At 27.8% G+C, this 25635-nt stretch overlaps 1 protein-coding gene across 2 annotated transcripts in view; it reads right to left on the bottom strand.

The window, feature by feature from the left end:
- The window catches only part of LOC107451879 (bromodomain-containing protein 8), a 67747-nt gene that overhangs the window by 21726 nt on the left and 20386 nt on the right, over nt 1-25635 (bottom strand). The window contains exons 8-14 of one of the 2 annotated variants that reach the window (XM_043050109.2): nt 25289-25501; nt 21411-21584; nt 18588-18752; nt 11681-11852; nt 7320-7703; nt 5157-5374; nt 361-567 (exon numbers count right to left, since the gene is read on the bottom strand). In XM_043050109.2, the coding sequence (XP_042906043.1) occupies nt 361-567; nt 5157-5374; nt 7320-7703; nt 11681-11852; nt 18588-18752; nt 21411-21584; nt 25289-25501 (1533 nt within the window). The remainder of the gene's footprint in view (nt 1-360; nt 568-5156; nt 5375-7319; nt 7704-11680; nt 11853-18587; nt 18753-21410; nt 21585-25288; nt 25502-25635) is intronic. The other variant, XM_043050110.2, reaches the window with a different exon arrangement.

The raw sequence follows: 25635 nt of genomic DNA, 5'->3' as shown, positions 1-25635 counted from the left end.
TGCAATCAACTAATCAACCTAGCAGCTCAATTTAAAAGCTAATGTGTTAATAAGTCTCATTAAGACATAAAAAGAGATTGAAAACTAAACTTTTTATAGCATATGGACTAATTTCAATGTGCTCTAAAAACTTTTAATGTAAAAAATAGGACTCAAATATTAAAAAATGAGAAAATTTGAAATTTCAAAAATCACTATTTAATAAAAAAAAAAACATTATATTTTATATAATAACTCTAGTTTTAACCTAACATATTGAATCCAAAGAAATCCACTTCTTAAAAGGAGATATAATATTCTATCTTTTAATACTCATTTATACATAATTTTGCTTAATTTAAATAATACAAAACTACAAACCAAAAACTTGTCAAGCAGTCCATTATCAGAATCTAAATTTGAAGAAATTTTAGGCAAAGGACTATCAAGGTCAGTTTTCTTTTTTACAGGACTCTCAGGTTCTACATTAATTTTGGTTGATGTTGACAATACATTAGTTTCCTCTACTTTATCTTCTGAGGATGGCGTTTTCTTGGGAGTCCTACTCTTAAATATTTTTCGACTAGTCTGTAAAAAATAAAGTTAGGTCAGAAAAATAAAAAAATAAAAAGAGAGTCATATTATAACAGGCAGGAGAGATAACAGGCATTTGAGTTTCATAATTTTTGAAAGCTAAACATTAATAAATTATAGAAAATTAAGATAAGATCACCAATTTCTTTTTTCAGAAAAATACTTTTGAAATAATGCCTAATTGAAAGATTTTACATTTTATTTGCATATAAATTGAAATGAAAATTACAACACAAAGATATTTTTCTCAGCGGTAATTTATGTAAAGAAATCTCACAATTTCCAATTATATTCTGATTGCATAAAAAAAGTATTTTCATTGATTAAAAAATGTAAGATAAAAACAAAATATTTTGTCTTAGACACTGTCCCTTAATATTAAATTCTTCAATACATGTATTTTGAATTTTATATGTATTGAAAATATCACAATTAGGGCTGGACGATATAGAAATTTCTTAAATCGATATATTCAACCCTTTTATATCGCGATATTAGGTTATATCGATTTAACAATCTAAACGACAAAACTAAGAANCTAGGGTACCCCGGGGCGTGACTCCCTGTATTTACCTAAAGAAGGTAAACCCCCTCAGGGGATATTTTGTCTTAGATAGTGTCCCTTAACATTAAATTCTTCAATACATGTATTTTGAATTTTATATGTATTGAAAATATTATCACAATGTTTCATATATCATTATGAAAAAAAGTTGGTATAAAAGACTCTACAACCTAAAATGCGCACAAAAACTCCCTTTTTCGCATTACAATGCTTTTTGCAATAAGTGATATGCCATATTAAAAATAGGAAACAATAAAATATATTAGCAGTAGTGGTGCATCAAAAACAAATTAATAAAAAAAATGGAAAATCTAAAGAAACAAATTGCCCATAAAAAATAATAAAGAAAAATGAAACACTAAATAATAACAGGCTTTGTAGTCTTTGAAAATAAAACAACATTTCAAAAATAATAATAATAAATTTAAAAAAAAAAGAAAGAATAAAATTAGGAAATTTTTTGGTGTGATACATGCAAACTATTAAGATTGGAAATCAAAGGGCTAAAAAATAGCATAATCCACGGCAAAGGGCTAAAAAATAGAGTATTTAGCCCTTCAAAGCAGTGGAGAGACCCATTGCTTTGAAAAAAAAAATTTTTTTTCTTTGTATATTTCTCTAATTTTCCACAACAATAAAAAAAATTAGACAACATTCAATGTTTAAAAAAAAATTAGATAGAAACAAGTTAACTAAAAAAAAATTTTAAAAAAACTTTAAGAAAAAATGAGATAGGGTGAGAAAACTTGGAGCCTGAATTTTCAACAGCAAAAATGCTGAGTTTCTTTTTTATAAGATGACTAAAAGACAAAAACATGATGAATGATGAGAAATCAGTGGACAATCCTTAAATTTGAACTATAGTACTTTTAAAATAAAAATATGATGTAAGCATTCCATTGTGAGTTTTGAAATACATCAAAATTATACAATAAAATTAGTGAATAACCATTAAATTAAATGACTGTTTAAAATAAAATAATAAACGTTAAAAGGGTGGACTGTAATCTGAAAAAAAAATTTAGATAATGAAAAATTTTTTTTAAGGAGTGTGAGTAACTTTTAGCCTGATAAGTTTTAGTGGAAATTTTTTTAAAAAACAAAATTAAAGGAATTTAGAAAAAAAAACTTTTGTCACTCTGAAGAAAGAGAGACACCCCAGCCTCTACTTTTAAAAAAGAAGATCTTCACTGTTACAACAACAGAAGAAAATGCTAATAAAAGTAACAAAACTAACACATAATGTTAAGCCCCTTAAACAATATCAATAATCACAGATCATTTTAAACACAAAATGAATGATATTTATAACAGACAATAAACATACAATAAATAAACTTTATTTTCTAGAATAGGAACCACAATAGGATAGTCACATCAGTATTTAATTTTTATATGAAGCATATTTTAGAGTTCAGCAAGTACTTCTTTTATTAAAAATTTTAGTAATTACAAGTAGTAGTATTTTAAGAATTACAATTTAGTATACCTATATTTTTAAAAAAAAGAAACAATAATGCAGAAATAAAGTTTTATTTATTATTTTTTTTTTAATTTCTTCTTCAGTAGCCAATATGTGAAACACCTGCTGTGCATGACCTTGGGGTCAAGTGCCTGCTGCTGACTTATGATAAAAAACAGGTGTAAAATGACACAATTAGAAAATGTAAAAAGGATGAGGTTCATTAAGCAAATTTTGTTCCAATACTGAATCATCAGCAATAATTCATTCTTCTTAGGAAGGGATTTTTCTCTTTAAATCCTTTCCATTTGAAACATGTTTTGGACGAGTTTTCTTTTTTCTTCTTCCACATAGAGAGTTATTAAACTCAACTGATTTTTTAAATTCAAGTTTTAATTGAAATCGTGCACTCTAAAAATGCTGAAAATCAAGACAAAGAAGGGTCTTCCATTACATTGACCACTACATAAAGTCCCATTTGCTATTCCATAGATGTAATGTTATTTAATGCTAACTGGAACAGCCAAACTGAACCATTCATTCAAATACAGTGACTGAAATTTTGTTTAATTTTTCTATATTCCCAGAAAATCGCTCCAAAAATAGAAAGACATTTGTGTGTTTTCAAAACTAATATTTTTTCCATTGAAGAGTTAATCAATAAAAAGAGACTAAAAAAAAAAAACTATTTCTATTGATGTTACAACTCAATAAACACCTTGAATTCTCTATGAATAAATAAAGTGTGACCTATTCTAAATCTTGGAGGTCCTGAGTGTAATCTATGGATAAAAAACTTGGGGAAAATAGAGCCATTAGTGAGAATTTAAAGAGTATATCGCAACATCATTTAGAAATCAAGAGTTTTTTGCAGTTTGCATTTTTTGTACTGAGTTTTTTTCTTTTCAAAGGGTTCAAAATCTATTCATCAAACATATTTTTCTTGTTTAAAAATTGAATTCCCTCTTTTTGTGAAGATGTGGTTTATTTTGGAGTTAAAACATACCGTGTTATTCGCATTTGTCTTTATTTTAGTCTTATTCGTTCTCCGGACGAACGTTATTAGCGAAAACAGCTGCTCCTAGCCAGTGTAATACTAGCTGAAATAAAAAAAAAATTTCAAGCGAAGTGAAAGAATAATACAAATTCTTGAACTCAACATTCTGAAAAACACATTGTTCACAATAATTAAAAATAGTGATGTAATTTAAAAAGCAGATACCATAACATTCCAGGACATCAATTTCATGATTCAATCTGAAGTTTATGCGCAACATTAAAAAATATCATTAAATAAATGTATTTTTAGCTTTTAATGTACTATATTAAATAAAACTTTTAGTTTAATGACATCTGTGCAATAGTCAGTTTCATAACTCAATTTAAGCACATGTTTTTGCCAAAGTAAACAAAGTATTTCTGAAATCTAAGTAAACATTTGGACCAATTTTATGTAGTCACAATATAGCAACCTCACTTTAATTATTATATCAGGTGTAGACTGTGTATACATTTAAAAAAAAAAAATAAGCACATGAAAATACAAAAGGGAAACAGCAAAATTATTTTTAATTTATTAGTAAACTGTACTACAATTAGTAGACTGTATTAGAAATCTTACTTAAGACTTGTTTCAATTATTCAATATTGTTTGAATTGTTGAAATCATGCAATGTTATCTGAAATTTAAAAGATTTTTTTAAATTTATATATAGGAGTATTCCAACTAAACTCCTATATAGCTTGCTTTCATCCCTTGCAACTATGTTAAATAAAATACACTTAATATTTATTATTTTGTTAATATTTAATAAAAGATCAACGAATTTCAATAGTAAAAACATTAAATAATGTCTAATTAAAACACATTAAAAAAATTCTAACAACTTATATTTCTATCTTTCATTTTACTTTCTGATCAAGATCGTAATTTTCATTCATTATGATACCTTTACTATGTTAGGAGCAAACATTTGTTGCTGTTCTGAAGACAAATAAAGCCATTCAATTTTAAGCATTACTTCATCTAAATCATTATACTTTAAAACTAACTTGCTTTTCCAAACTTGTTTCAAATCAAACTAAAATTTATAATGACATAATGAAGAATAATAAAAAAAAAGTAAATATTAAATAGAATTATGCTGGCAACAGGTGGGGAAAATGTTACTTTCATCACTGAATTTTAAAAAAACTTTTAAAATCAATAAATTTCAAAAGTTTTTTTTTATGCAAAACGTAAGTCTAAAACATTATATGGTAATGTCTGAAATAGTAGGCATTTATGAGACTAAGTGTGTAAAGAATAACTTACACCTGAAACAAAACATTGAAGTTTTAAAACCTTTTTTAATTCTTTAAGACAAAATTAGAAATTATAACTAGCTATAATAGTTATTATAGCTAGCCTTTAAATTCACTGTTTGTTTCTTCACAAATGTAACACACTTTTTAAAATATTTTAATAACAATAACATTGCCATTTTTTTAAAAATGAGATTTAGAACAATTTCATTACAAAACAAATTTAAATACTAAGAAATGTTTAGCACTTACCTCTTTCTCATCATTTTCTGCTTTAGAAATCAATGGACAATCATCAGTAAACAGACTAAGATCAGGTTTAATGTCTGCTAAATCTTCTATTTTATCCAACTTGATGTCAGACAATAGATCTGGGGAAAAGTCATCACTGCTGCTTATTGCTTCTCTCTTGTTTATATTTGGTTCGATTTTGACACTAGCCAACGATGACAACTCTTGTTCAACTATTTCTATAAATAACATCATTGTTTATCTCTTATGGTAATAGTAATAAGTTACATAATCTACTTTTACATGTAATGTAACATATTTAGATCAGAACTAAGATTAAATAAAAATACAAATGTATACACTAAACTTTCAATTCATGATTAGAGTTAGATGAAGAAGTTTTTTTTAAAAAAGGTATATTGATTTTACATTGTCTTTGAAAAGATCAGAGCAAGTTTTTTCTTAGTAAAATTAATAATCAAAATAAAAAATTAAAAAATAGGAACAATTTTAAATTAAAAAAATAATAAACAAGAAAAATAAATATAGAAAATAGTTACCAAAATAGGACAAACTGAAAACAAATTTTCTTCCATGTTTATTATTTTTTATCAAATTCTTATCAAATGCATAAAATTTTATGGCTTTTCCCAGTACTCTTTGACTTACCACGTCCGTAAACCACCCAGTAGTAAAATAAAATTGCTTTATTTTACACTTACTTTTCATGAATATTTCAGTATGAAATTTCCCTATTTATCTAAGTAAATTCGAAATATTTGGGAACAATATTTTACAAAGTTTTCAGGGAATTAACTATATGTAATTTAAATAATAATTGCTTAGTGATAAATGTTTTTCTAATTAAGCTGCAATGAAAAATAATAAAAAAATAAATGAGACTAATTTTTAACTATTACTATGTTTGTTGAAAAAGCAATGATTCTCAACTTCTTTTTCTTTGTATTATGTGTACAGAGTTTTTGAATACTTCTTTCTCATGACTTTCAGAAATTAATATCAAACACATAAAAATGTAAGCATGTTTACTATATTTCTCTTTATCATTATTTGTATACTATTATTTAAACTGGTTAAAAGAATGTGACTAAGCATTAATTAAAAACATTTCTGAAAGAATTTAATAAAGCATTATTTTCTCAATGAAAAAAAAACTTTAATTTTTTACTACGTTAGTCAAAAATAATAGATTACTGACGTCTTTCTTTTTTCAATAAGATCTCGGTAGTTTTAAAGGAAACAAACTTCACTTTTCAATCCGTATTGACTTCAAATCAAAAGCAAGAACTTCAAACAAACAAAGTTATAATGATACATATTAGAACTTATAAAGTTGAAATCTACTCAGTAGCATAAGGTAAGCGAGTTAAGTTAATCCTTTTCTTTTATGCAGTCCTAAATCTGCAATTTCATAAAACCGTCTAATTAATAATAAAAACATACTTTTTTCTCAAGTACTCGAAATAATAAATACTCACAGTGGTGAAGAACTAAATTGATTGCTTTCTGTAATTAAAATTTTCTTCTCTCGGTTCTACCCCAAAACCAATGTTTAAAAATATACAAATTATTCTAAAAAGGAATACCGTTTGCTATTAAATTGGAAGAAATTTTAAAATGAATGCTTTTTTTTTGTGATAAACAAAACTAGTACCAAAATTTTAAACATAGCAATAAATAGTTCTTGAATGATTTTAAAATTAATGTCCCAAAAGTGAAATCGACAGAGCGAATCAGCACTATCTTCCGAAATCCAAATTCGTCTGCCACCTCTATGCAGTCAGAATGATATTATTGTTGTAAAAATTCAGCGATGTACAGGTAGCAAATATAAGAAAAATTATACATTAAAACTTAAAATGTATACATAAAGACTTTTATGTTATTTAAATTTATACAATGATACTAAAAGATTTTTTTTTTCATAAAAAGAAACTTATAATCTGCAGATGCTGTCTGCCATGTTTTATCACTAACTTGATAAATAGTGTAAGTTAAACAATTTATCTATTAGTTAAATTGAGTTCTTATAAGAATGTCCCTTCTGTGCAACCGCACTCTTTTCAACTTAGAATTCTATACACTATTAATACATTTTGCTACACAGTGAACACATTTTTAACAGAACTAGAATTAAAATATGATTTATAAGTAATCTCTGACCTAATTTAGCTTCCAGTTCAGCACGCGTCTCGTTTTGTAGGCTCTCACAAATTTCCTCTAATAGAGCAACATCTTTCGAACTGTCCATCGATTCAATTTTTACACCGAGTGTCGATGATTTAACAGTAGTACTTGCTACATCAGCTTTTAGAGTGGCTTCAGAAAAAGTTGCAGGTGCTTGAAGTTCTGTGGTGAATTGTAAGGAAGCAGGGATTTTTTCAGCAGATCTTCTAGTAGGAGAAAACTCGAGCGGTTTCAGGTCGGTCTGTTTTGGGGGACTGATTACTTTAGCTGCAGACGTGAGAGGAGGATCAAGAACAGGAAGGGGTGGCAATCTTCCAGGTGTACTGGGTGGCATTTCAAGAAGCTTCGATAATGTTGGTGCTAAAAGAAAAAACAAATATATTTTGATAACGGACGTTATTTACTGCTCACAAAAAAAAATAATATTTATTTATTTGGAGCACCTGAAACATAGTTCAAATGAATAAGACAGTAAAGTTCTTTACAAACAAATGACTCCCACAATCAAAGGCAAAAAGTTAAAATTACTAATAAAACTAGAATGGCAGCAAAATTAATAGAGCCAAAAATGAAGATTAAACAGTTATATGCACTCATACTGTGTTTATAGCATTATTTAATCTTAAATTGGTAAATTTTAATATTTCCCCAGAATCAAATATTTAAAACATTTTTTTCAAGCAAGAACTAAAATAAGTAGAGTCAAAGAATAATCATCTGGAATGCACAAGAATTGGTACATTTTGGATAGGCAAAAATGAAATTCTAGGTATTTGGATGTCAAGAATGGCTAAATGAAAACATTGTTGTAAAAACAAAGGTTTATTAGAAAGGACTCTTAGAATAAATAATAAAGTATAGAGTAAGTATGAGCAAAATATAGAGAGAATTAAGGTAAAAAATAAAATATTTTTAAAGGAATAAAATATTATAATATCTGCTGATTCATAAAAAAAAGTCAAAAGGATGATAAATAAAAGACTGAAAAAATAGCTATAAAAAACTGAAATAGCATGATAAATTGAAGACATAGAGAAAAAAAAATCGCTCTGCATATAATTTCAATAATTGCAAATATATATTGGAAATAATAACATGCAAATTTATCAGTAACTGATTTGTGATTTTTCATTTACTCGGTACGGATACACAAGTACTAAACCAGAGAGCCTGTCACCATGTGTAATTCTTAAAAAAGTTTTTAAACGTTTAAAGGTTAAAAATATTTGTTTCTCAAAGAGTACTTCCACAGCAAGAGAATCAAATATCTCTAAAAGTATATTACAACACCAATAATATACAAATGTTTGGGAAAACATCTTTAAAAAATTCTTTCAATGCATCTACTACATTTATTTTTTATACAAAACATTTATAAAATATTTATATTTTGTCAAAGTTTTCTGGACTAAGTATATTTTTTAAAAAAAAGAAGAAGAAAAAAAGAAAGAAATGACTTATTTTCAAATAAAAAATAAAATGTACATTAAACATTTAGATTAAAAGATAAAAATTGTATAAGTGGAAGTGGGATATAGCCTTGTTTTGAGGCTAAAAACTGTAGGTAAGTCAGTAAAATGAATAAGTTTCATTAATCAGTGGTTACAATATTTATTTTCAAACATAGCTTACCAAAAATTAATCAAAAAAAGTCAGCTAATACATTAACGTAACGTTATTATTCTATTTTACAGCAATTGCTTTTGTTCTATAAAATGTTAAATCATTTTTTTCTTAAGAATGAGACATAATTATATTTATGCATTATAAAGGCATAAAAAAAAATATTGTTTTTCTAGATGGCATTTGTTTGGGTTTGAAAAAGCCCAGCCCAACTGGGTTTTTTCAGAAAAATTTTTACTCCTGAGTTTTTCAAAATTGCAAAATTAGCTTCTAACATGTAAGCGAAATGTTTGGTAACTATTTATCACTTGTTTAGTTGCAATGTAACTATTTAGGAGGTTTCAGATTGCCAAGTAATTATTTTTATTTCTTAATGACGAACAGATTGTTACATAAAAATTTACAATTATTTCATGATCCTCAAATTTTTTTATTGCATTAGCATAGATTTTGATTACTATGAGATCAGCTTTTGGTTACTATAAAATTAGTTCAATGTTCTTCTCCAAATTATAGTATTATTGTGTAAAATTAATTCCTTATAGTAGTTCATGTTCATGATTTTAATAAATTGATGACAATAATTAAATTAATGACATAATTTACAATTATTTCACTCCTGAAGTAAATCTATTACCTACTATAATTTTTTTTTTTAAAAATGAGAAAAAAAAACTTTTAAAAATTGTTTTTTTTTTTTTTCAACTGGGCCCACCCAAAGACTCTTCTTTGGCAAATTCTGATTTGTATTATGCATGTATTTAAAAGTTGATGTTTGCTAGATGGCTTGAAAAGTAAATTATAAATCACATATTTGCTCTTCAATTATTATTTATTTTTATATAGCTCATAAGAATTGGTTTTATTGAGTGTAAGAAAAAATTGCACTGTTTTACAGTTGTTTGAAAGGTTCATCATCTTGAAAATGATAAACATTGAAATAAAACAACAGTGGAAATAGAAAAAAAAAATTTTTTTCAGGTATAAGATGTTCATTTTCAAAGTATTTAAAAAGAATAGTTAACAAAATTTTTCTACCTAATTTTTCATAAATTATGAATTATAAATGAAATAATAATAAAAATATTCCCTCTCCACAGTATAAAATGCAGCAACACTTTAAAATGCTTATCTTGCCTCTTTTTTTAAATCCATTCAAACAACAGCAGAGGCCCACGATCCGCTCGCCAGATGGCATTTACGGTAACTCTATTTCAGATGGAAAATTCTTCGCCCCCCTCAGATTGCCACTGAATCATTCTTTTGGAAGCGTTGGGAGTCTTCTTGCTGGTTTATGGTCACTGATATCAAAGTATGGTTCACGGTCATTTTCCCAATATTTACCGTTCGGATAATGGGAATTTCATCTAGACTTAAGTTCCAGGTACAGTGCCCGCCGCTAATAAAATCACCGGATAATAAAATCAGCCGCTTTATAAAATCAAATCGGCAAGAACCGAATCGTTACAATATTAATACATGTTAAAAACATCCTTTAATAAAATCAATGCCGCCGCTTTTTAAAATCAAAGGTGCAATATTTCAGCTTTTTTTGTTCGAATTCTTATCTTACTTTTAATTGAATGAACCATAGAAGGGAGAGATGCTTCTTTTGTTATCCATCTTAACAGAAAACATGAATAGATTTCCAAAAACTGTCTGTGCGCATGTTCCATATTATTTAAGCCGTTTGAGTAAATTATAGTTAAAGTTAGAGCATATATCATTTTTAAGTTCGTTTGGTGTTAAATTTTATCAGCATGCCGAAAAGAAAGGATTTGAGTCTTAAAGATAAATTCGAAGTGTTGCAAAACTATGATAAGCTTCCTAAATGTAGTCAACGTGAAGCTTCAATGGAGATGGGGCTCATAACTGTTTCGAAGAAATGATCAGCAAGGAAGAAAATGAGATGGACGAGAATTGTTCACGTTATGTAGCTATTGACGATAACCAGCAAACATCAGGAGAAAAATCTGATTCTGAAATTGTTATAGACATCAAAAATTGCAAAATTATTTCCCATCAAGAAATGGAGGAATCAGACTCAGAAGATGAAATGAACTCATCAGTGCCATCTTCAATGGAAGTCAGAAAAGCACTTGATGTATTGCGGCAAGCTTTGAAACAAAGAGGAGGAATATCGAAAACTATAAAAACTTCTATAAACTCTCAAATGATGTTGAAAAGTTAATTTTAAATACTGCAACTCAAGCAACCATTGATCGGTTTTTTGCAAAACTTTTGTAAATTTAATCTTATGTTGGGTTTTACTTTATTAAAATAATTAAATTAGTTAAAATAAAGCATTAATGTGGTCATTATTTCAAATTTTAAAGTGTGTGCATTTAGAATAAATCGCAAAAAAATATATTTTTTTTTTCAAATGTTGAATCGCCTCTTAATAAAATCAGCCGCTTAATAAAATCAAAAGAGCATAAAACGAAAGTGATTTCAATAAACGGCGGGCACTGTAAAAAAAAATTTAATGAGTTTTTAAAAAAATTATGATTGAATAAATCTTGGAAAGCCCAGCCATTAATAAAAATAAAAGAAAATATTGATTTTTTTTTAACTGTTTAAATCAATCCTTTGTAAGAAGCTGATGTAACATGCAATGACAATAATTCACCTCAAGGGAAAACAACACATTTTATCAACAAAAATATGTATAATGACTTACAATTAATAAATCAGTTAGCAAAAGGGTAACGTACCAGAAAGACAGGCTGATGATGTTGCAGGCTGGAATAATGCTTTCCTGGTTTCATTGGCCTCATGAGGGAAAAACTGATGACTTAGTGATTGTGAAGAGGTAGCTAGTTGTTGAGCACTTGCTAAAGCATTTGAAGGATTGAAAAATGGTTGCGGAGAAGCCTTAGGGGATACCTTTATATAAATTAATAATTTTAATGTAAATAAAACTGTAAAATTCGTTGTTATAACATAAGCTTTAGTCACAATTCAAAAAGAAAAATATATACTTTGGAATAAATAACAAAATATAAAGATTGGTATCAAAATTCATCGAAGAGAAGAGTAAAAAAGTTGATACTAAACATTCAGGATATAAGTGCTAAATTGGAATCTTATCATTTATGTAGTATTTTCAGTATATTCCAGGATTGGCAAGATTTGGATACACTGCTAAAATCAACAACAAAAACAATGGTTCTTATTCTCCTGTCTAAAATATATTTTAATTTCAAAACCTTTCTGTCAAAGCTAGATTTTGTAAAAGTTTCAATGAAAAAGACAAAAACATTGAGAAATTAGCAAAAAACTATATCATAAAATTAACAACTTATTAATTAAATTATTATTAATAAATGAGAATCTATGCTCTTAAAACATATTTTATAAAGAACAATTTAATTAAAAATCCAATCCAGACATCATTCAGGGTTGGGTTTTTATCAGACATGATAAAAACTATGTTTTTTACCCGCAAAAACCACGGGAAAAACCTGGTTAATACTAACCCATGTATATTTATTTACAGATATAGTGGTCAGTTATTTATATTATAACTGATAGTAATATATATTATTTCTGTATTATAGTTAATATTAGTAATTAGCGAATATTAATTTATTAGACAATATATACGTATGTCAGCAAGTAACAAAACACTGGACAAGTGATTATGATGTAAGCTACCTACTAAATTGTAAAACTAATTTTTCATGCTGCCAGTTGAGGCAAATCTTCTCACTACAGAAAATTTAGAGAACTGATAAATGTATTAGATTTTCAATTTGAGCCAATAACCAGTAATAAAATATTAAAATTATAGCTATAAATTACATTATTGTTTTATGTCATTATATGCCATAACTTTATTACAGCTGCATTTATATACAAAAAATAACCATGAAGCTCAAATAAGCAGAACTTTGAAAATTTTATTAAAAAAGAATTAATATTAATAATAATGATATTAATAATTATTATATTAATAATAATTATTATTTTATTATAAATAGTAATAATTTTTTTATTTATTTTCTTCAGTAGTGATAAGGATACTGTAAAATAAGGAAATTAATAAAAGATAGGTAATATCTTTTAGCATTTATTTTCATAAAATTAGATTAGGAAAAAAAATTATTTTACTTATTTCAGTTTGTAAATGAACTCAATGATCTAAATTTTTCAAAACAATAATTTGTTTAAATGAATTAAAAAATAATTTTTTATAGAAGAAGATTTCAAAAATCAGAGGTACAACAAAAAGGAATATCAATGATGTAATCATTAGAAAGAAAAAAAAAATTTATTATCAAGACCACTAATAACATAAATACACAAATGTATTATTTTGGCTAAAAGTTAGATTAATTTATAAATCAATATATGATAAGCAATTAAAAAAATTATTTATGGCAAAAATATACCTCATAGTGGTTTCAATAGAAAATTAGGAGGAAATAACACAAAAAATCAAGACAATATTAGTGTAGAATATTCTTTAAGAAAATAGAAAGAAAAAACAACTAAGAAGTTATAATTTACTAAACAAAACATCTATCTAAAAGTTAAAGTTTGCTTAATGAAACATTTTTTTCTCAACTTTATCCAAACTGATAAATTAAAATGTTATTTCAAATATTTAATAAACTTTCTTTTTAATTTCAGAATGACCTTATTCAATAAAAAAAATCTATGATAGTATATACTTTAATATGATATCCTATCATATTTAAATATTTAGATTAATGAAAAACTTACATAATTTTGTGGTCACTAAACTTAAAATAATTTTTATTAAGCTTGATAAGAATTAATTCTTTAACTTCATAAAAATTTTCAATATCTACATATTTAAGAATAAAAAAAATAAATAAAAAATATATTTAACATTCTATTATTTTAGTTCATAACAGAATATTCATTAATAACTTTTAAAAATTAAACTGATTGCCACAAATACAATATGAGTTTGGATGATAAAAAAAAACAAGTAGTAAAAAGCGAACACACCCATTTAATATCAAATTTTGTTTTTCCTTAACACTCTATTCCTTTCTTCACATTATACTTTAACTAGCATTGAAACTCAAGCAATAACTAACAACAAATTGCCAAAACATAAAAAGTATTTGCAAGATGCTTGTATCGTGTAACTACCTGTCCATCATATAAACTATATGGCCAGGATTTAATTGGTGAAGCAAAGGTTTGTTAAAAACTGATGACCAGGTGTAAACTTCAAGGAGTCAAATTTAAATTTTTGGAAGCAAGCACAACTAACGATTGCTCATTTCAAACCCAGATGATAGCTATTTTCGGTTGATATTTATCCGTTTTCGGCCATTTCAGCTTGTTTGTTCTTATTCTGATAGTCTTCATAGAGTGTTATTGTATTCTATCTATCTATCACACGATTCTATTGTATATCCAGCAGATCGTTTTGTTTTGGCGGCAATTATTTGTCGTTTCTCGACTATTTCCTCATCATTTTTTACAATTTTGATATTTTAAGACAATGTTATGGCTAACAAATTTAATCTTTCAGTGATCACTTTTCCATAAAGCAGATTGCATCCTATATTAACATTAATTTCCAATCGCTTTTTTGCAGTTATTAAAGTCACTTTCCGTTTCTCCAGACATTTCCACATTGTTTTTAAGACCCCAATATTTTTAATAGATCATTTTTACAACATGTAAGATTTTAGAATTCACACATTGTGCTAATTTTAAACCCGATTTAATTTAATGTGCAAATTCAACTGGGGAGTTATTTTTAAGTTAAGCTCTTTGAAAAAAAGATTTCTTTGTAATGATAAAATTAAGAAATTTGTATATTTTGGATTTCTTAAAAGCTATGCTACTTTTTATTAAATACAGTGCTTTTTTTGTGGTGGGTGGTCTTTTTGAGGGTTTATAAATTCCATTTGTTTACAATTTTCAGCTTTTATCGCCCTGCTCTCTTTGGGTCTAGAACAGGGGTTTCCAACTGGCGGCCCGGGGGCCGCATCCGGCCCGCTAAGCCTTTTTTTTTTTTGCCCGCGAACTAAAATATATTAGCTGTCATTTTTTTGCGGACAATTTTCGTAAAAAATCTATATGGGTTTAAAATACTTTTCTCGTTAATAAAAACCTAATTTCTTCGTTTCTGTGAAATTTAACATACCAACGGTGCAAAAAAAAATTTTACTCAGGTTTTGCATCCAAGAAAATATTTATTCAAATACAAAAACAATCGTGTATGTTGCTCTTTTTTATTTAATTTTTTTTGTATTTTGCGAATATAATTTAGCATGTGCGTATCTGAAATTTCCTCCTTTCCTATCCGATTTAGCTTTTTGAAACCACTCATTTTTAATGAAAATATTTACACACACATTTGTAAATTTAAAATATAAATATCTATTCTCTGGTGGTTGCAGCAGACAAACCTCAATTTTCTCATTGAATATTTTGTGTGCTACTATGTAAGTTTTAATACCTTAACAATTAGATATCTGTTGCACATTAATTGTTTAATACATAGGTGCTCACTTGAAAGTTATTGTAGCCCAAATTTTTAATATTTATGTAATATTTTTAAAAATATTATTAATAAAAATTAAATATTTTTAAAAATCTACTTCTTATTTTAATTTGTAATTCAATACTTTTGTTTTGTACAACTTAATAAAACTCTGACAGTAATATTTAATGTGCCTTCAAACATAAAAGAGCCCTACAAAAAATTTTGATAAAGTTACGGCCCGCCACTTGATTTGTGTTTTTAATTGTGGCCCCCGGCCTCATGTAAGTTGGAAACCCCTGGTCTAGAAGGACCCCTAAAAGTTATTAAAAAATGACAAACATTGTAGCTAAAAATATTATTTTAAAATTACACCTTGCTGAACCATTACTGCAACTAAGAAAAATATTTCATTCAAGACATTCACAGAAATAGCAGAAACAATAAGAAAAATTTTTGAGGATGCGAAGAATGGTTCTTTTTACAAAACAGTTAATACACAATGGGAAAATTTTTTTATAGACCGTAAAAAACCAGGGAAAAAAACAAGTATTTTCCAAGACGGTGAAAACCATGGTAAATACCGCAAAAAACCTCACATGGTAAATACCATGCGACACCCTGATCTCATTACTGTGAAACATCTGCAGACCTAGCAATAAATGATGGTTCACTATATCCAAAAGATTATTTAGAAGTATTGTTGGAACTATTAATTGCATTAATACAGTGTTTGGTTTATAAATTATTAATTTTGAAGAAAGTTGCGATTTTTGCACTATCAATTCGCTCTCCCATGCGCCTGTTTATAAACACACACATTATTCAGTCCAGCAAAATGACTCATTTTAAACACTTTTTCATTTCTTCATTTTTAATAAAAAGTCATACTTATCTACTTTTGAACCTCAACTAAAAATTTTGTATCATTTATTCAAAAAAGTGTAAAAAAAGACTGCCACTATAAATGAACTAATTATTTCTTAGTTGTTCACTATAAGCATATGATTAGTTAAATAGCAGTTCAGATGCTGAAATAGTTGTTCATTTATCTCCTTAAGGTAGACCTTTTATTTCTCTTAAACTGTTCAAAACTAAAGATTATTGTCTAGTTTTATGCAAAATAGTTAAGTAAAGGATAAAAACTATTACTGAAGTGGAGATTATACAGAATGAGATGATATAATGAAAATATAAATATTCTAATGAAGCTGTTATTTTTAATAGTTGACGTTGTCTTACAGGGTGCGTAGCCAAATCTTTGAATCAAAAATAAGCACTTTTTAAAAACTTTTCAAGCACTTTACAAAAATTTTTAAGCACTCCAAAAATTCATATTCAATCAATGATATTACTGAAAAACAAAAACTTTTTATAAACAGTTTTAGCGTTAAAAAAAACCCAAAAAGAAACGGGCGTAAATCGAAACAATCAGTACTTTCCCACATCACCGAGTGAATTCAACTTGACCCTGAACTCAGAGCAAAAGTACCCTTACCCCCCACGTCAAAAAAAGTGTAAGAAGTAAAATAAAATAAACAAGAAAAATATTAAAATAAATTCAAAAGAAAAACATTTCATAAGAATCTGATATTCTCTATCCGAATTGGAGCACTTGGGTTTCGGTTTCAAGAGTGCGGGCATGCGTAAGTCATAACGTGGGTACGACATGAAGTCCAGCTGAATGATTACGTAGCAAACTCCCCATTTTTCGTGAAATGCATGGGATCTACCAGATATCACTGAAGGGAGAGAAAAAATAATTCGAAAAAAAAAGCACTTTTTAAAAACGCCAGCTGAAAAAAGCACCTTTAAAAGCTTTTAAAAACGAAATCCCCGAAAAAGCACCTTTAAGTACTTTTTACAAACGCTATGCACCCTGTCTTATTATGAAAAGAAGTATCTGCCATTGTTATTTAGTTTATGCAATCTATTTTACGTATAAATATATATTACACATAAAAAATTATAAACATATTCCTAAAAATACAATGCTACAGCAGAACTCCAATTTTATAGTGTCTGTTTCGTACATTATCCTGCTTCCTTAGTCTTTTTCTGCAAGTCCGGGGAAATTGCTGATATCGATAATGTTAAATTATGCAAGATTTTACGTTACCCTTTATTAAAAAATCATGTTTTATACTTTTTTCTAACAGATCAAAATCCTTCTCTCAAGAAATTTCACACAAACTTTTCTTGCTTAAAAAAAATAAAAAATAAAAATTATTAGCTGTTTGTAGCTTTTTTTGACATTCTTTCTAATCTATCTTGTCCTGTGAGAGAGGATTTCCCTCTTGAGTGGAAATCAAAAGGGTAGCGGTGGGATGGGTAAAGCACAGGAAAAGTAATTAAAGGAAGCATGAGAGCTTAAACTGGAAAATTTGCGAGTGGAATTTTCTCCAGCAAAATTCAATCTTTAAATCTAGGAACTATCTAATAATTTAAAGAACAAGATTACACTAAATGACTGGTAATCATTTCTTTTTCTTGATTCCAGTGACCTGCAAGATGCTTCTAAAGCAAAAACAAATGTTCTGGAAGCTCTAAATTTGATTTCTACAGTGTTGGTCAGTTTTGCCTAAAATACATTACAAATGGGGTTAATAAAGTTTCTCAGGGTTTATTGCTTCTCGGTATCCAACTGGAACATAGGCCCTTCAGAATAAAATTACAGGTCTGAAAATCTTTTAAAGTCGATGACATGTATATCCACTGCAACACACATCCCACTACTTTTCAATTCCTTTAATATCTGATTGAATGCCTGCTCCCGAGGATAGAGATGAAAACAATAAAGATGAGTTATTTGAGGTTTTGGGCGCCAGAAAAGACTATAATGCACCACGAACTTGGTTTAAAAAACGAGCACTTGGTTTAAAAAAGAGGTATTAATATTTTAAAAGGTAAAATTAAATTAAGGTACAAAATCCAATGTCCTTAAGGTATAAGGAATGAAGATGCGCAGGATGTGTTACAAAGAGTTTTGGAAAATAAATTCCACCCGCCTTACTCAAAAGTAGTTCGCGCATTACGAAACCTGAACTCTATGATTTCAGATAATATAATTGAATTTAAATTCACATTTCAAGCTAAACTAATTCATGTTGAAAGCTTGATATAAAAAAAAAAAAGAAATTTCTTACATCTTTGGATGCAATGGAAGATGGTGAATTCTTTAACAATGAATTCAATAAAGGTGATGAGGATGGAGTAGGACGAGGTGACTGTGGTGCCCGGGGGGAGACTTCTTTAGATTTTAAAAATCCTAGAATATCCATTTCTGATTTTGAGTGGTCTCCATCACCAGACTAAAATTAAATCATCAATTCATTAAGGGCTCCAGTATGAAAACATTGGTACAGTCGAACTCGCTTATAATGAGCGCAAAGGGACCACTAAAAGTTCATACATACTTACTAAATTATAAATACAGTACTTATTTTATTTATTTTTTATTCATGTACAATACAAAAGACGTTATTTAATTTGTCTTGAATGGTCTTATCTTCTATTTGTTGTGTTATTGTTCTTTGAATTAAGACTCCAAACATCTCATTAGCATCCCTGCTCTTGAAAAGTTCAAGCGTTTGCTGAATATTTGACTCATCACCAATTTTCAGTTGTCTCCAAAATGTTTTAAAAAAAATCAAGAAGGGATGAACTAATCTGAAGAGGTGAAAGTACATGGAAATTTTATGAATCATTAAAAAATGGGTTCGGGGTTAATTTTTGTTAAAGGAGAGCTATGCTCCAATAGACTTGCACTAACTAAGTTATTTTCAGTTTCTTTGTTAAATTCATGTTCTCGTTAAACCAGGGCTTGTTATAAGCGAGTTAGATTGTAGTTAACAATAAAGCAAATAAATAATATTATTCAAAGAATGACTCAATCTTGAATCTTTCTTTACTGTCAAAAAAAAAGAAAATTATTAAACCAAAATATAAAACAGAATAGCAGAATTAGACCAAAACATAACATGAAGTATTAAAGCAACAGTTTGGAAAGCATGCCCAATTTCAAAACATTAATTCAATTTGTTATTTAAAACAAATGAAAAAAATAGATAAGCCAAACCAAACACTCTTCAATAACTTATGCATATATGGTTTTCATAAATAGAACATTAGCAGATGGACAAAATGTGGTTTTTTTTTTAAATGGTATGTTATTATTTTGTTATTTTAATATTATTATTTATGCTAAACCTATAGCCTCTGTTTGTTTTTACAAATTAGACAACTTCAATCAGCTAGTATTCCTTGTATTTGAAAATACTCATTTAATTTATGCACAATAATCTACAGTGTAACACCACATCAGATACTATAATAATGAAGTGTTTAAACATGCAAGTAATATGAAATAAGAATTGTTCTTGGATCAGCCATTATTGGTAAAATTCAGATTATTTTTAAAAAAAAACTGTTTTAAACGATTCTTTACTGCACATTCATATACATTATTAATTACGCATTATTTTTCGAGACAAATCTGCACCTACTAGATCAGCCAAAATATTTATCATAGTAATGAAATTACAATTAACTTTTTAACATCAGTCCTGGCATTTTTTAAACTTTAAATTGCAGTCTTAATCCTACATCTGAAAACTAGTTTTCCCTGCATTAATCAATGGAAAAGCAGGGTATAGCTGGAAACATTTAGTAAAATTTCGACACAATGCTTTGAGGGTTAAGTGAACAAATTTATTTAAATTTTTTGCTAATTCAAGACATCATTATTCATATTTCTACTCTTATATGCAGTGGACTACTTCTGTATACAGTAATTACTCATTTCCGAAGCTTAAAATCCTTGAAAATGTTATCATAATAATTTAACTAACATTCATTATTATTTATACTTATCGAAATGTGATACATGGTAGCTAAGAAGAAGTCGAGTATTGTCCTTGACATACTGCATTACTATACAAATTTATACAAATATTAAAATATTATTAAAATATTTCACAACACTCTAAAATTAAATATGCATGCATGAATAATAAAATTTTTACTCTACATTTAAAATAAATATTTTATAATAAAGTCTGTATTCATGAAGTGTAAAATTTTTAACAATGGACAAGACAAAAAAATCATGTATTAAAATAACAAAAAACTTTACTCAAATAATGGACCATTAACAAAGATTAGAAATCAAAAATAGTCCCACAATATCTAAAAGTAAAATAAACAAGCATAAAATTGGCAATATGTACTAACCAAAATCAAACTAAAAAAGCATAATCTTAAATTACAAGTCTTAAATTATGTTAAGTAATATAAAGTGAAACTTCCCACAAGCAACCACCTCACATTTCATCAATTCTTTGAGCATTGATAAGATTACTAATACAATTTACTCATAAGTGCATGTTTACAAACTAATTACAAATGCATAAATAAAAACTTCGTTTCTTTCGCAACAAGTTTTTTGTGTTCTTTATGATCCAACAACGCCTAAAACTTTATTGATTTGTATTTTCCCAAACCAAAAATATCCACCCACTTTCACGCTGAATTATAGAATTTTATTACGATTACATAATTATAAAATAAGGTTTTACTATACTCAAATATGAACCATATAGAGCTTTGTTATAAGTTTTATGAAATTCATAAAATTTCTTTCCAATTTGTTGCCTTTTAATTTATTTAAAAGTGATATATTAAATAGCTTAGAAATGAATGCTATTTCAAAATCTCGATTGCAATTAAAAGCTGTTTAATATTTGACATTTCTTTTTTTAAAAAAAGAGTCGTTCCTTGTTTGGCAGAAAGACACTTCCTCCTGATTAGCTAACCACAAGAATTACAACTGAATTATCATAGCTTGTCTTTTTCCCATTTTAAATCTCCGAAATTCACACCAAACAAATGAGAAAAATGCATTTATAGAACAATGAAATGAAATGGTCTCTGATGGAAGTTCCACTTGAAAAGCAGAGAGAGTCAAATACCTCCTTCAGAAGAGGAGCCATGCTATTGGTAAGTGGTGGCAGGGGAGTGGCTGATTTGAGCAAAGTTGTTAGAAGTGGTGAAATACTTGAAGGAATAGTGGTTGGTGAAAGAAATACATCAATTTTTTTAGAGGAGTTTTCAGAGCTGCGAGACGAGGCTTCAATCTTAATATTCTAGAATAAGTGATTTGGAGGTGTAAAGGGAAAAAGCAATGCTTTGAAGAAGGAAATTTTACTGAAGCATGCAGATCAGCAAAGCAGGAATAAAGCAGAAAAGTTAGCAAGTTAAATATTTTTTAAAAAATAATATGAAAAAAAGCACTCATAAATATTAGCTTTAACCTATTTAAGAGTAATGTATGCAGAAAAAATACATAACATTCTTGATCATATCAAGTCAGGTAACAATAAAGAGTTAGGAGAAATCGCTCTAACAATTAGGAATCGTTCACAATAAAAATTTGGTCTATTAAAATACTTTTTAAAGTTTAAATTCGCAACACTGAAGTTATTTCATTTTAACACATATTTAATAATCTAACAAAACGTTTAGACATTAAAACTATCAATAATGCATTAAGTAGTTGTTCACATGAGAATAAGGGGAAACAAATACAAAGAGTAAAGATAAACGATAGGGATTAATAGGGAGAATAAGTTACAAAATATTAAAAAATCGAAAGAGAATGAGGTTAAAAAATAAACTAATTTTATATTTTTTAAAAAGTGAACATCAAATATAAAATTTCAAAAAAATTCAAAATACTTTTTTTTAACACAGAAATTGTTTTAATACAACTTTAACAAAACTTCAGTTTTAGTTAAATAACAATAGTGCAGATATAACTCATAAAAAATCTGCTGAAACAGATGTGGACATAAAATTAGAAACTGATCCAACGCAATTAATGATTTAACTGGATCATAAATTCAAAAAAGGATTGTTTCATTTATTATTATGTGTTTACACACGGGTATTATGCAAACATATATAAAAAAAACTTCTTATATTGTATATATTATATCTCTTGAGTCTTCTCATTCGTACCAATGCATATTTTTTGTGAATGTTTTTAACACAAATGAAAGAATATATATTTTAAAGAACTTCTATTGACTCCACAAATATTAAACCGTTGAATGTTGACTTTGAAGAGAAAGTTATTATTTATCCTGAGAATGTTTTTTTAGAATCTACCTCGAAATCTCAAAACACAAAGTCATTTTATCCAGATATTCACAGTGGATAATGTTTTGAAAACTAGTAAGCCTTTACTAATGCATGATTTACTAAGTACCAAATTAAATCTCCATAAATGTGATACAGCGCCTCATGTTCTTGATCTTTAAATAATAGGTACCCTGAATATAATGGTATATAGTGAAAGCTTGTTTTCTAATAACCAATTTAGTGCTGGTGTGCGACCTATTTACCCTCTTACTCTTCAATCAGAAGTTATTGAACAGCCTTTGATGGAGAGGTCTTGACAATACACATAGCTCGGGAACAATTAATTATTCAACGTGATAGATTTCAAAGGGGAGTGACATCATGAACAGCTGCCCCCCCCCCTCAAATTCTTTTCCCTCTGACATCTGGTGTCTCCCTTCAAAATTCTTAGAACTCTAAGCAGGTGTAGAAGGGGTAGAAAAACTGGAATTTTATAGAGGCTACATGGGTATTCAGAAAAGGCAGACGAGAAGCGGACCTTGTGCCGTTCTCGATTGAGAAAATAATTATTTGATGATTATTAATGTAGTGTTCGGGGGAAAGTGATAATTTTTCTTGAACTCTGGAAATGTATATATAATTGTATAAAGAGCTGTATACATAATTGTTATCTAGAAAATTCCATTAAAAAATTTATTTTAGATAAGAGTGGTAATTTTGGATCTCAAAACGTACCAAAATCTTAACAGGGCTATCCATTCAAAAGCTGCTGTCCAAGGGCCGGGATATCCTGGTTGGTAGGGCTCTCGGCCCATGTACAAGAGGTCGTGGGTTTGATTCCCACCAGTCAAATGGCGACTGATGCACACTAAATCTGTCGAGTCACAAAGTCCTCCGTGTTCCCATAACAAATCATACCTCTCGAGTGGGGATATTGATCCAGGAACTTCCTAGTTTTCTGGATTGGTTCAAAATTATAAGGGCGCGGAGTCTAACATCAGCAGTCATAAACCCAAAATTGGGCCAGCTATTCGATGACAGTTATAAAATAAAATAATAGCTGCTATCCAGTGCATTGGATTGATTGGATATCTTGGATTGGATATTTGGATCCATAAAAAAGTTGTATAAGACCTTTTTTTGTCAGCGGGTCACTGTGCTAATAAAAAAGCTGACAAAGAAGAGTACTAATGTTTTTCATATTATCAAAATTTTCTTTTCCTTTTGACATGAAGAGGTGACTAAATCAGTCATGAAAAGCTGGTCATTCGTAGAGAAACTTACTGGGGGCATTTGCCATGTCCCCACTCAAAATTGATGGATGGCCTAATGTATGGATGAACCACCATGGGAGGTCACTTGAGACAATGACTGTTCATTTATTTTCTAACTAGCTGAATACCCGTTCTCAATACAGGATGAAATCAATCAGTAAATCTGTACTATGCACAAAACTGAAAGACATACATCAACATAATGGATGAAGCTAAAATTATTCCAATTTTTTTTGGTTGTTATTATTTTTTGTTCTCACTGATGACTTTATGTTACTAGATTAAAAACACCTTTTTAGTAGTTCATCCCATCAAAATAACAAATAACCGTTTTCTGTATCATTTGCATCCACCCTCCAAATTTCAGGACAACAGTTCGGGAGAGACAAAAGAACCCTTGATTTTAGCATTGTAGATTGTTACTTCTTATGTTACTTTAGTTGTTACATTTTATCAAGTTCTCTACGATTGAAAATAAAAAAATCTTAAATATATATGTTTTTTCATCTATCTCTGTAAAATCATCATCACAATTGATTTTGCAGTAATTACTGTTTTAAATTTAGAAAAACAACTATAGAGAAGAAGAAAAATATAACTAAACTGAAGTTTTGGGACAACTTTGTGACACTTTAATACAATTTTCAAAACTGTATTATCTTTGTTAAATGCGTGGAATGTATAGAGATATGTAAAAAACAGAGTTGGCATGATTAAATCACTTGATTTAAATTCTTTGGCTTTTTTTTTAAAAAAAATTATTCAAACTATCATCAGTCAAAAATATTTCTTATATAGTTCAATTTATTAATATTTTTAAAATTGAGATTTCTTCAAGTCATTGATTATAGAAGATTTTATCCAGAAAAATAATGAGAAAGGAATGCATGAAAATTATTATTTGATGTTCAAAATAGACTATTAAATAAAATAAATAACTAATCTAAAAGTAACTAGTGTTATTTATTAAGTGATTAGTTTCTAAAAATTCAATATTAATTTAAAACATTTAAATTAGAAATATTAAGTATTTTTGTTATAATATTATTTTTGATTAAATATTAAGCATAATTAATATATTTAATCAGATCTTTGATGGGTAAATGTGTAAAAAAAAAAAATTATTACATCAAAAAAGAAAATCTGGAAGAAAAAAAAATGATTTTACCTACCTGGTAAAAGAAATATACAAGAGGTTCATTTGTTAAAAATTAAAATTTATAGATTTTCAATTAATAATTCTAAAAAAGCATATTTATTTTTAAAAAATGCTGCACACCTTCTTTTAAATTCAATATGATAGTCTGCAACATTATATACTACTTACAAAAGGATAAAAAAATAATCGATAGCTTTATAAATAAATATTTAATTATCCGAGAATATAATAAAAAATATTTGCACTAAAAAAAATAATAATAATATAAAGTTACGTCTTTAAGAGGAGAAGTGGATAATGGCGGCAACTGTGGTGAACTAGATGAAGTAATAGTACGCAACAGTGATGTCAAAAGGGGTGATGTTGGTGGAACAGAGGCTGGCATTGTCACTTTGCTGTCAAGAAGAGCATTCAAACTAATGTTGGTGTCCAGTTCACTTTTGATTTTAATATGTTTTGTTGATGCAGCTAATTCTTCTTCTTCAATCTAGAGATAAGTTTTTAAAAAATGAAATAACTCTTAATTATATAATTGCATTTACAAAATTCATGAGGTATCATGTAGGACATAAATATTAAACACTCTAAAATTACACTACATTTTAGCATTCATATCTCTGT

This window comes from Parasteatoda tepidariorum, chromosome 2, assembly GCF_043381705.1.
Source record: "Parasteatoda tepidariorum isolate YZ-2023 chromosome 2, CAS_Ptep_4.0, whole genome shotgun sequence".
NCBI classification, from domain to species: domain Eukaryota; kingdom Metazoa; phylum Arthropoda; class Arachnida; order Araneae; family Theridiidae; genus Parasteatoda; species Parasteatoda tepidariorum.
The sequence above is the reverse complement of the archived record's forward strand: the minus strand, read 5'-3'. Positions and strand labels throughout refer to the sequence as shown.